The 12,418-nt window shown below is 49.0% G+C and overlaps 2 protein-coding genes across 4 annotated transcripts in view; one reads left to right on the forward strand and one right to left on the reverse strand.

Moving 5' to 3' along the window:
- Positions 1-3,207, reverse strand: part of PMS2 (PMS1 homolog 2, mismatch repair system component) — a 26,722-nt gene extending 23,515 nt beyond the window's left edge. Inside the window, exons 1-2 of one of the 2 annotated variants that reach the window (XR_003911720.1) lie at positions 2,707-3,207; positions 266-405 (exon numbers count right to left, since the gene is read on the reverse strand). Coding sequence is in view for 1 of the 2 variants with exons in the window: in XM_029947055.1 (XP_029802915.1) it covers positions 266-405; positions 2,707-2,729 (163 nt within the window). In the remaining variant the exon portion in view is untranslated. The remainder of the gene's footprint in view (positions 1-265; positions 406-2,706) is intronic. The other variant, XM_029947055.1, reaches the window with a different exon arrangement.
- On the forward strand, positions 2,944-11,063 carry AIMP2 (aminoacyl tRNA synthetase complex interacting multifunctional protein 2). Of its 2 annotated transcripts, none has more exons than XM_029947056.1 (4): positions 2,944-3,211; positions 6,655-6,861; positions 9,094-9,325; positions 10,557-11,063. In XM_029947056.1, the coding sequence occupies exons 1-4, from the start codon at positions 3,077-3,079 to the stop codon at positions 10,943-10,945; spliced, it is 963 nt and encodes a 320-aa protein (XP_029802916.1). In that variant the 5' UTR covers positions 2,944-3,076; the 3' UTR covers positions 10,946-11,063. The 2 variants fall into 2 exon arrangements, with proteins under 2 accessions (XP_029802916.1, XP_029802917.1); XM_029947057.1 differs by having other exon boundaries at positions 2,945-3,091.
- The last annotated feature ends 1,355 nt before the right edge of the window (positions 11,064-12,418 follow it).

Genomic DNA, 12,418 nt, shown 5'->3' on the forward strand with positions numbered 1-12,418 from the left:
ATAATAATTCCTATCTCATACGGTTATTCTGCAGATTAAAAATAGCTGTGTGGCACATAGTAACACACGATAAAAGTTAACTGCTTTTATTATTATTACTACCTACATAAGTATTAGGCACATAAAAGATGCTAAATTTAAGCTTAAAAAATAGTAATTTCTCAGTGTGCCAGCATCTGCTTGTCTTACTACAATCACAAATGTTTCTTGAATAATATAGTATAAACTAATTATTTCCCCTGGCTTAAAACTCTCCCAAACTTACCAATATTAGTGGCACCGGCATCCACACTATTTTCTACCAACTCCTTCACGGCAGTACTTAGACTCAGTACTACTTGTCCGGAACAAATCTGATGGACTGACCTCCGATCGATAGGTCTGATGGCCTTAGCAAGTTCTGTACTAAAGACATTAGTTACAAGAAACAAAGTATGCATTTATGTATTTTCATCCTAGTTTTAACTATGGAAAATGATTCATCTCTGTTAATAGTCAATGTATCTACCATGTTCATTATATTAACATATCCATTGATCATGTTCATAAATGTAACTGTTATTCTATGATCCTTACCTGTCAAAAAAATATGAATAGATACTTCAAAAGTAATGGGTATTTAGATATTTTATTATACTAGGATCCACACGTAGGAGACACATGTACCCCTCAACCTAGAAGTCAATGATCTTTGGCAACAATGGGATCTTCTTCTGAAAAGTGAAAACAACACTTCTTACATGATTTGAAAAACCACAAGTATGGTGGAAAATACACAGCGTTTACGTCAAAATCAAAACCACCTTAGAAACTGGGTACTGGTTCTGTAACTATTCCCAAAGAAGCCTTTGAATCTCCACTCCTAGTCCAGGCTGCCTGCTGCTGTCTTAGCAAAGATGCCCCAAAGTGCTTACTGCACCTGCTTTAAGAGTTGCCAAAGGGCACCTGAGTGGCTGAGTTGGTTAAGTGTCCGACTTTGGCTCAGGTCATGATCTCACAGCTTGTGAGTCTGAGCTCCGCATCGGGCTCTGTGCCGACAGCTAAGCCTGGAGCCTGCTTCAGATTCTGTGTCTCCCTCTCTCTCTCTCTGCCCCTCTCTTGCTCACACTGTGTCTCTCTCTCATCAATAAATAAACAATAAGCAAATTTTAAAAACATTAAAAAAAAAGAAAAAGAGTTGCCAAACCAATCTGTTTCCATTTTCTCCCTACTCCAATCCACCTTTCATGATACCATCAGTTACCTTAAAAATCATGAATCTGGTCAAATTAATTTCTCTGCTTAAAATCTACTAGTGTTGGGGTGTCTGGCTGACTGAGTCCGAGGAGCGTGGGACTTCTGATCTTGGGGTCCTGGGTTCATGTACCACCTTGGGTGTACAGATTCCAAAAAAAAACCACACATAAAACTTCAGGAAAAAATTTTTTTTGAAAATCTACTAGCTCCCACTGCCTCCTATATTAAGTTTAAAATCTAGTCCTAACTGGACCCCAGTCTACTTTTCTCTCATTCTCTCCAATCCTCTCCCTTTACTAACTCCCCACTCTCCTACATTCTAGTAACAGCAAACTGTCACGTGAATATCACAAGCTCTAAAAGACACAGATACAAAGCTTTCTGTCTAGACCACTCCCCTCTTCCTCCTCTGCCTGGCAAACTCCTGTCATCCTAAGAACATATGCCTGGGGCGCCTGGGTGGCTCAGTTGGTTAAGCCTCCGACTTCTGCTCAGGTCAGATCTCAGGTTTGTGGGTTCGAGGCACGCGTCAGGCTCTGTGCTTCCGGTTCTGTGTCCCCTTCTCTCTCTGCCCCTCCCCCTCTCATGCTCTGTCTCTCTCTGAATCAAAAATAAATAAAACATAGAACGTATTCCTTATGTTCACTGATTTAGCAATTTCTTGTAAGCGGCTTAATTGATTATGTGGGTAAAATAGAACCCAGAAGCCTTACTGGGAGAGAAATCTTTGGGTCTTCTTCCACAGCATCTAACACACGGCAGACCTCCAGTAAACTCTTGTAAAATAAAGCAACATACATCCTTACTCTTCCTTTTGCCTTGTAAAAAGATTTCGCTCAGGTTTCTCTTAAATGAATAAGTGAAAAACTGCAGATGACAACATAACATGATAAGCAGTATCTCTAAAACTTATTTATTCGACAACACACCGTAGGCTAACAAGTCCACTTCCGATATTTATTTTGAGGATTGGGGATGAAACATTTAAACACGGACCGCGAATTTGGGTTCAGTAACCTGACACTGAATTCAACAGTGCTAGCCGAAGACTCGCCGCTCCGAACTGCATGCAGTTTACTAGCCAGCAATGACATATTCAAGGAGATACAAAAGTTCTGCATTTTTAAAAGCTGCGCGGCTACGCAAATTAGTATTTGCTTTGAAGCCTCCCCAAAATAACCTCAATTTTCAAACATAGAAAAGAAACCAGGTAGAAAGGAAATGAATTCAGTCTCCAGGGACTTCGTGTTCCGGGTTCCAGTCCACGGACGTGAGGTGGCGTCGGAGTAGTCTGCCTGGGAGCCGGCCGGATGCCCCCTCCGACCCCAAAGGAACGCCGAGGAGCCAGCTCCGGGGCCTCCGCGCCCACTCGCCCAACGCTGCGTTCTCCTCCTACTCTTTTCCAGGTGTCTGGAACGCCGTGGGCCTCAGGGAGGGCGACCGCGAGGGGACACTGAAAGCACCGCTCACCTCGACCCTTCGGCTAGCTCCATGGATCCAGAACGCGACCCGCCTCCGGGACTCGGGACAGTTCCCGCCGCCGCCGCTGCTCCCACGGAGGCTCCGCCTTCCGGCTGCCCATTGGCCGCTTCGGACACTATGTCCCACCCCTTCCGGATGGGGGCCGCGGACGTTTCCCACACCTCCTTCTTGCTGATTGGTTGTGTAAAAGGTCGAGGCGTGACGTAAGAGGGTGCGGGCCAATTAGACCATACGGACTGCGCTTTCCTGAAAGGCCGCAGCCCGATCGGAAAGGAGGTGGCCGCAGTCCGTCGTTGTCTCGGACGGTTTCAGAGCGTTCGTGTCCCTTACCTGCCACCTCCGTCCTTTGGCTCCCACGATGCCTATGTACCAGGTAAAGCCCTATCACGAGGGCAGCGGATCTCTCCGCGTAGAGCTTCCCACCTGCATGTACCCGTACCCCAACGTGCACGGCAGGACCGGCAGCCCAGCGCCGGACTCAGGCCACGTGCAGGTAGGAGTCTGCGTCCCTGCCCCGCCTCCACCCGCCCGAGGCATACGCTTTCCATCCCTTTGCAGTGCGCAAGCGCGAAGTTACAAACGCACGTCTTCCGCCTAGTGCGGAGGAGCCGTGGCCTGGTCTGGGGATGGTGAGGGTCTAAAGCTGGGGTCTTCTGCGGCTCGAATCCCGAGATCGAACTTGGCTCGGACAAGCCGCAGTGGGCAGTGGTGGAGGCCCGGCCTCACGCTCCCGTCAGTTCTCTGTAGCCGCTTTTGTCTATTAAAAATTCTCTTGTATCTATTTTTTTCCGCTTATGGCTACTTAAGGTTTTTTGTTGCCAAATTTTGGCCACAGAAGAATGAGAAGCACGTAAATGTTAATTTTGAGGAATCCTAAGGTGAACCCCGGTGTCCCCGCCTCCCAAGTTGACAGACTGTTGTCAGCGCCCCAAGAGCCCGACTTCCACGGTCAATGCGCCCTACGCCTGAGTCCCCCCAAGTCGCCGCGTCGCTGTCGCGCCGGCTCTCTCAGGCCTGGCTCGCGGGATCGCCAGCAGCGGGTCTGCAGTGGCCGCTGTCGTGCGGAGCAGGCCTGGGGTGTGCTCGTACGCACTGGGGGCTGGGCCGCCTGCACCTGCACCAGGTGCACTGCCTCCCTAAGCGGCGTTGTGCGCCCCGGCCGTGGGCACGGAGCCCCTGGCGCTGGCACCCCCCTCCCCAGAGCTGGAGGGTGGACCGCGGGAGCCTGGTGGCCTTTCAGTTCGGGTTTTCCAGATTTTTAGATCAGTGGAGCGCCTTTTCCTGTGGGCTGTCCGTTCTGGTGCTCTCTTTTGCAAAGCCTTTTGGGCTTTTGGGGGGGCATTTTGTTTTCGTTTTTTATGGATTGCAAATAGACTTAGGTTTCCAACAGGAGAAACCTTCTGTCCATTCTGACTGAAGATGAGTGAACAGGTAACTTGTAGTCCGTTCTCCCAGGAAGTGTTAGCCTTCACTTTGTTTTAATAGCCTCTGCCTAGATTGGAAGGCAGGTGGTTGGGTTAACTGGAAAACGGTGACACAGCTGTTGTCGCACTAGGGAGCTAGGACAGAAATAGCACCATGATCCAATGCCCCTCACTGGACACAGGACAGTTGCAGGGAACTAAAAACTCAGACCCAGAGTTGGGAGTGTCACTGTCTCATTTGAGACCAATTCTTTTTTTTTTTTTTTCTTGGTGTGCTGGTTAACTTTCTTGGACTTTTAAATGTGAACCTCTAAGTTAGAAGCCAGCCAGTCCCACTTCTGTAGCACATGACAACAGTGTAGACAGAGAATTAGAAACCAGGAATGACCCAGGTAAACAGTAGCTACACGAAGAATAAACTGCTTCTAAAATAAAATGAAATGGATAAACACAACATGCCAAGTCACAGGCTAACCCGAGCAGGAAAACAGACCAGCAAAACAGTACAGGTAAAGGCAGATGGTGAGCACTTCCTCATTCCTCACAGGCCTCGGTATGTATGCAGTCTTCAGTGTGTTGACTGGCGCGCTGAATCCAGTAGGTGCTTCTGTGCCCTGGCTCCTCAGGGACACCCTACTGCCATTTGTAGAAATGAGCAGGATCGTGCACACAGTGCACAAATAAGGCTGGTTAAAGAAACTGGAAGAGGACTCGAGAACTGTCGTTGAAGAACATAAAGACATTACACAGTAGTCGCCGTGCCTGTCACACGTCTTGCCTTCAGCCTTCTTTCCGGTCAGCATCTATTTAATTGGCACACGGAAGTCTTTGCTCTTCTCTGCTCCACTTGCCAGTCAATTATCTTAATGTCTCTTTGCTGTTTGATCTTAAACCAGAGTGACAGGCTAGGGGAAGTGAGAAAGTGCAGATTAAGCTCTAGGAGAAGAGGGAGGAGTGTCCCAGATAGAGGGAACAGAATAAATAAAAGCTCTGTGGCAGGTGGGGACATGATGTGTTCTAGGGACCCAAAGGGCAGGATATGTAGAGCACAGCGCCAGGGAAAGTGATATGTGAGAGGAAGTAGCCAGAGGATAAGTCATACAGGCTATTTCTTTTTTTCTTTCTTTTTTGTTTTAATGTTTGTTTATTTTTGAGAGAGAAGGTGAGCAGGGGAGGGGCAAAGAGAGAGGGAGACAGGTTTCAAAGCAGGCTCTATGCTGACAGCAGCAAGCCTGGAGCAGGCTCGAACTCCTGAACCGTGAGATCATGACCTGAACCTAAGTCAGAAACACAACTGACTGAGCCACCGCACCAGCCAGTACAGGCTTTATCTTAAGGACTTTGCTTTTTCGGCAAAGAGCCTGAGAGGTTAATATGGAGGCGGGGTGATGGGATCAACATTTGTTTTAATCTCTCTGGGTACCATCTTAGGGATGGATTGGAAGGGTGACCACAATGGCCGCAAAGTGACCAGTGGAAGCAGGCCAGGTGAAAAGTAGTGTCTTGAACTTGGGCAGTGACAGCTGAGGCAAGCTTAGAAACTAATGGATTCCAGAAAACTGACAGCACCTGGTGATGAACTGGATCTGTGAGAGGGCAGTGTTAGGAGTGAGCATGAGAGGAAGGAAAGTTCCCGAGAATCCGGCTAACCAGCACACAAATACGGCGCATCGTGAGTGCCCATTTACAGTCAAGTCAAGGTCACTGCCATATTGACTATTTTGTCTAGTTACAAGCATTTCAGTCTTCTTGCTTAACAACTGCTCTCTCGGCTCAAAATTGATTATCCATTATGAGAGCCAACGAATCTGGAAATAGATTATACGATGTGACTTTATTGAGAGGATTGTTAGTGCTTTATAAAGTGAGCCTGTAGAGGTTTGAGATTTATTCCTCAGTGAATGTTACTGGGTACTCACTCTGTCACAGTGACTGTACCAGGCAAGAAAAATGCAAAGACTCAGTGAGTGAAGGATGTCAGTAATAAGTTCTGGATGATTCTAAGAGTGCCAGAAGTGCCTTGAGAACAGTGTGGGGAATTGATCATGACTCCACGGACATACCTTTCCAAGCCAAATGGCCTCTGTGCTTCTGCTCCACTTTCCCTCCTATTTGTAGAAATTTCTAAGTTACATTCTTGTTGCCCCCCCCCAATCTTTTTCTATTTGTTTAAGCAAAGTATTTTGAACTTCTCTGATACTAAGAATAAAGAGCAAGATTTATATTCATTCATCCTCCTCCTGTGTTTTTCAGTTACCTGAAATAGGAGTTCTCTGATTTCAGAATGGCATTCAGTCACATTCCTTATTTGTTTTAAAGCATCTGTGGATCGATTTGCAGGACCTGTTGGATTGTGAGGAAAATGAGATGATTCTGCTACTTCATTTTAATGTCTTTTCAAGGGTCGAGGGGGTGGGGGGAGGTTGATGGAACTTAGCAGAAGACAAAAGATGAACTGTAAACACTGCTGTGTCGTTAGAGGAAATGAACTTGTTGATATTGGTTTGTTTAGGAAGAGTCCGACCCATCTCTTCAAGCCCTTGAGTCCCGCCAAGATGATATTTTAAAACGTCTGTACGAGTTGAAAGCTGCAGTCGATGGCCTCTCAAAGATGATTCAGACGCCAGATGCAGACGTGGATGTAACTAACATCATCCAAGCGGACGAGCCCACTGCTTTCTCGACCAGCGCGTTGGACTTGAACTCTGTGCTTGGAAAGGTGAGTTCAGCCAGAGAGCTAAAGAACTTCAGTGTGCTTAGCCTCCGTGAGTGCCGGAAAATTGTGCTCCTGTGATTCAAGCGTTGGTTTTCTAGTTGCCAGAGGTGGGTACAAAGAGCATGTTCTTTTTTTCTCCCCTAAATGATTGTGCCTGTGCACAAAACAAGATTCATGAGCTGTGTGCAAAGCCAGAGCAAGTGGAGGAGAGCAGGGAGCATCCTTAGGCAAGGAAAGGAGTCCAGCCACAGCTCCTGCCATTCCAGGTGATGTGTGACACAGGCCGGAGGTGGGTGTCATTCCACAGCCTCCAAGCCCCGAGAAATAGCCCTCAGGTCAGCTCAGCATTTCTCAGGTTCAGCAAGTCCATCCTGACCTCGAGAGCAGCCTGAACTTCAGAGCCAGCCGCCCAGGCACATGCCCAGGCACATTCTCACGTGTCACGCATCTTTTGCTACATTGTTTGCAGTCTTAGAATAAAGTTGCATCCACCACCTTTAGTGATCAGTCTGTGGGCTTTAGCTAGTTTAGGTGACACTCTTGATATGCAGAGAAAGGAGGTCTCATTTCAAAGTGATATTTACTGAGGGTACAAAGGGTTTGTCCCAAGAACCCCTGCCAGTCCCATCCTCTGGAATTGGTGATCGAAGTGGAGCCATCAGGGAAGCCCGAACAGGTGGAGGTGGGGCTGCACTGTGTCCCCTGTGACCCCGGGACCTCTGCACTCGGGTTCTCTCCTCATCCAGTGTGTCTGCCTGCACTGAGGACCCAGAGACTCAGCCAGGCTGCCATGGAGCCAGTCTGGTTGATGAGTGGGTGATCACACACAGCCATGCTAGGGTGCCAGGGGGCCGGGAAGGCTTCCCAGGGCATGCGGTGCTTAAGATGGATGCTGATACCTGAGAAGGTACAGCGTTGAGGGATGCTCTGTTCAGAGAACTGCCACACATTCATCGCAGGTTGATGTGACTGGCTTCGGTCAGGAGTGGCAAGACTCCTGGGCAGACTGGCTGGTTGTGTACAGAAAGGCAAGGAGCTTGGCCTCCAGGGTATTATAAGAGTTCATTCATCATAACATGGAGTGCCTAGGTGGCTCAGTCAGTTGAGTGTGCAACTTTTGAGTTTGGCTCAGGTCATGATCCCAAGGTCGTGGGATCAAGCCCTGCATTGGGCTTTGCTGAGTGTGGAACCTGCTTAAGATTCTCTCTCCCTCCGCCCCTCTTCCCTTCTTGCACTCACTCTGTCTAAAGTTAGAGGAGGAGGGGTGCCTGGGTGACTCCGTTGGTTAAGCTTCTGACTCTTGATTTAGGCTCAGGTCATGATCTCACAATCATGAGATGGAGCCCTGTTTCAGGCTCCAAGGCACTAGGTGTGGGGTCTGCTTGGGATTCCCTCTCCCTCTCTCTGCCCTTCTTGTGCACGTGTGCCCATTATTGCTCTCTCAAAAAGAAAATTTTAGTAGCTATATAAAGTCTGCATCTAAAAGAGCAGGATGTTTTAGCACTTCAGTTAACACCTAGTTTTTTAGACTTTGCCCACTTGCCATCACCAATGACATGTGGAGCCAGAGCCAGGGTCCTTTTTCAGGGGACTTGGTATTGACACATAACTCACACACAAATTGATGTGGAAACCATCCTGTCAGGTGGTCTGGTGTTGGAAAGATTTGGTAAATGGAGTAATTGTGTGTGTGTGTGTGTGTTTAGTAACTTAGTAACAAACAGTAGTGTCATTGTTTTTAGCGTGTATTTATTTTGAGAGAGAGCATGCAACCAGCAGGGGAGGGGCAGAGAGAGCAAGAGAAGGAATCCCAAGCAGGCTCTGCAGTCAGTGCAGATCCTAATGTGGGGCTCAATCCCGCCAACTGCAAGATCACGACCTGAGCTGAAATCAGGAGCCAGATGTTGAACCAGCTGAGCCACCCCAGTGCCCCAATGCAGTCGTGGTTAACGTGTTGTTTTGCTAATTTCACAGTGAGGTTACACCCTGGCTGGGGGCCAGCAGTGCGGAGGTTAAGGGGCTGGAGTCAGCTCCCAGGCTCCCACCCCTGCCCCACTTCTCCCCGCAATGTGGGCCTGGGCAGCTTCTCTGCCTCCCGGGACTGGCTTCCTCCACTCTGAAGTGGGAGTTAGGAGTCAGCTCGAGACCCCTGGTCGGGCCCCGAGAGCAACACCTGGTACAGTCGCTTGCACTCAAGTTGTTGTTACTGTTCCCATGTTTGGGTTTCTCCCGCAGGATTACGGGGCGCTGAAAGACATCGTGATCAACGCAAACCCTGCCTCCCCTCCCCTCTCCCTGCTCGTGCTGCACAGGCTGCTGTGTGACCGCTACAGGGTCCTGTCCACCGTTCACACGCATTCTGCCGTCAAGAGTGTGCCAGAAAACCTCCTCAGGTGCTTTGGCGACCAGACCAAGAAACAGCCCCGTCACGAGTATCAGCTGGGCTTTACTCTCATCTGGAAGAATGGTAAGCAGAGGGCCCTGGGCCGGGCTCACACCCTCTGGAAGGAGCGGGCACTGTGCCTTTCCTAAGGGGCCAGGACCATGACGTTCTCTAGCTACTTGCGGTCCAAATTCTCTGGAAGTCTCGGGAGCGTGTCAGGTAGTTCTAGAAAAGGAGCACAGATGAACTGACAGCAAAGATGCCCTTTTTTTGTTTGTTTTAAAAGAATTTTTTTTAAATTTATAGTTTACTGTCAAGCTGATTTCCATATAACAGCCAGTGCTCTTCCCAAGTGCCCCTCTCCATGACCATCACCCCCCCTTCTTCTCCCCTCCTGCTTCAGCCCCCAGTTTGTTTTCAGTATTCAAGAGTCTCTCATGATTTGCCTTCCTCCCTCTCCCTAACTCTTTTCCCCCCTTCCCCTCCCCCTGGTCCTCTGTTAGGTTTCTCCTGTTAGACCTATGAGTGAAAACATATGGTATCTGTCCTTCTCCGCCTGACTTACTTCGCGTAGCATGACACCCTCGAGGTCCATCCATTTTGCTACGAATGGCCAGATTTCATTCTTTCTCATGGCCATGTGGCATTCCATTGAATATATAAACTGCATCTTCTTGATGCCCTCCTCCTTCTAGGAAGGTTAGTGTCTTGACAGAGAGCCGTTTAGGGGGGGACCCTGTCCCAGCTGGAGCGGGAGAAAAAGGGCTGTCTTAGCCATCTTGACCTCACATTTCCAAACCTATTACAGAGACACAGATGTTCTCTTTTCATATGGCCTGAAAGGGATGACAGGCTGTCTTTCTTCACCATCGCTGATAGATGCCTCTCCTGGTTGCGTTTATATGGTAGGGGAGGGAGTGATGTTTGTCCAGGAGCATCCCCGCTCCCCCAGCAACCCCTAAGAGCCCTGGTGAAGGTAGACGGAGCTCCCAGCGTGGGACTCCTGGTGACCAGTCTGCATCCTGCAAATTCTTAGGCACAGGGGTTGGAGTAGAGGCTCTGAGTTCCCTTCTAGCTTGAAAACCATCCTAATCAAGTACCAGGAATACTTACTTTAACATAGAGTTTATGTTCTTTACCCATCCGGTTTAAACTTGAATAATGCACCCTTTGGAGACAGGCTGAAAACGAGATCTTGAGACCCCCTCCCCTTGCCACCAGTTCACGACTGGCAAGCCCCCTTCCCCGTCGTTCAGGCACTGCCTCCCGGAGGCTCCTCTCGTGGCCGTCACATGGTGTGCTTTTCTCCTTTTAGTGCCGAAGACTCAGATGAAGTTCAGCGTCCAAACAATGTGCCCCATCGAAGGAGAAGGGAACATTGCCCGATTTTTGTTCTCTCTGTTTGGCCAGAAGCAGAATGCTGTGAATTTAACCCTCATAGACAGCTGGGTAGATATAGCGATTTTTCAGCTAAAAGAGGGAAGCAGTAAAGAAAAAGCCGCCGTGTTCCGCTCCATGAACTCTGCTCTTGGGAAGAGCCCCTGGCTGGTTGGGAACGAACTCACGGTGGCAGATGTCGTGCTGTGGTCTGTGCTCCAGCAGACGGGAGGCTGCAGCGGGACGGTGCCGGCCAACGTGCAGAAGTGGATGAGGGCGTGTGAGAACTTGGCCCCCTTCAACACGGCGCTCCGGCTTCTTCAGTAACTGTCAAAGGCTGACTTCCCGAACGGTGCGGCTTCGGGCTGGTGGGGGTAAAGGACTCGTACTAAGATCAAGTCTGTTTAGGCCAGCTGTCCAGAATCAATAAAGGCATTGAATGATTTGTGGGTTTCGTTTTATTTAAAATTCAACATCGCATGTAATACACCAGGACGGTGGCTGGCTACGTGGCACCCGTTTCTGAGATGAACGAAATCTCTCAGGGCTGCCTTGGGGGAATGTAGGTTGGTGGGGAGCCGGGTGTTGGGTGAAGGAGAGCCCTGCGGGGATGGAAACAGGAACACACATCCCTGAGCCCCCGTGAGATCGTTCAGGGGCAAGAAGGACAAAGCTCAGAAAGGGCAGGATTTTGGAACAATGTCCAGCTGAAGGTGACGAGAACGGGAAGGCTGGACGCTGCACACTGTGCTGCTAAGAGGCAGCAGAGAGCCAGCAAGAGCCTCTGAGCCAGGGAGTGAACTGCTCAGACGTCTTCCTGGTGATTAAGTGGCAGCAATGGCATGGAAGGGGGAGGAAGACGGCAGCGGTCACACCTGGAACCGTCAGGCGAGCGGGCAGGCCTAAGCGTGGGCAGTGAGGGGGAGGCACATATTTAGATCTGTGCAGAACGTTCTAGAAGAGATCTTCATGGCAGAGCTCAAAGAAGAGAGAATTGAGTGTGGTGTCTAAATCTCTGCTTTCAGAGACTGGAGAGACCATGATGTTAAAAATTAGGAACTCCTGGGGAACCTGGGTGGCTCAGTCGGTTAAGCCTCTGACTTCGGCTCAGGTCAGATCTCACGTTCGTGGGTTAGAGCCCCGTGTCGGGCTCTGCTGACCGCTAGCTCAGAGCCTGTAGCTCAGAGCCTGGAGCCTGCTTCCGGTTCTGTGTCTCCTCCTCTCTCTGACCCTCCCCCTCTCATGCTCTGTCTCTCCTGTATCAAAAATTAATAAAACATTTAAAAAAAAATTAGGAACTCCTAAGAAAGGAGAAGGGAAAGAATAGGTTTAGTTCAGAGCAGGCTTCAGTTCAAATGCTGGCTCATGGAAGAATGCCTTAAAGAAAAGCAGTTTGGAGGAACTTTTACACCTTTAATAAGTCTTGTAGAGGTTCGCTAAATACACATATACCATCCTTACCCTAATAAAGACTGAAAATTTTACATTCCAGTTGACCAGTTAAAGAATTAGAAGTCCAAGTTCACATTTACAGAGCCTAATTAAGGCGAGACGGGCACACTCCCGTCCTTCATATCGTCCTTAGCCCCTTTGTCCCGAGAAAGGAGCCTCAGCTGCTTCTTCAGTTCTTCAATTTCTTTTTCTTGCTCTACTATTTTCATCTGTAGAGTGAGGTTAACCTGTAAGGAGAAAATTTTAAGCGCCATTAAAATGGCCTCCTCCGCTTTAACCATCCAGGCATTCCCACCCCCACGTGTTCCGGTGTGCCTGAACCCCAGTTACCACGGCTAGTGAAGCAGC

The sequence above is a fragment of the Suricata suricatta genome, chromosome 8 (genome assembly GCF_006229205.1).
Source record: "Suricata suricatta isolate VVHF042 chromosome 8, meerkat_22Aug2017_6uvM2_HiC, whole genome shotgun sequence".
NCBI lineage: Eukaryota > Metazoa > Chordata > Mammalia > Carnivora > Herpestidae > Suricata > Suricata suricatta.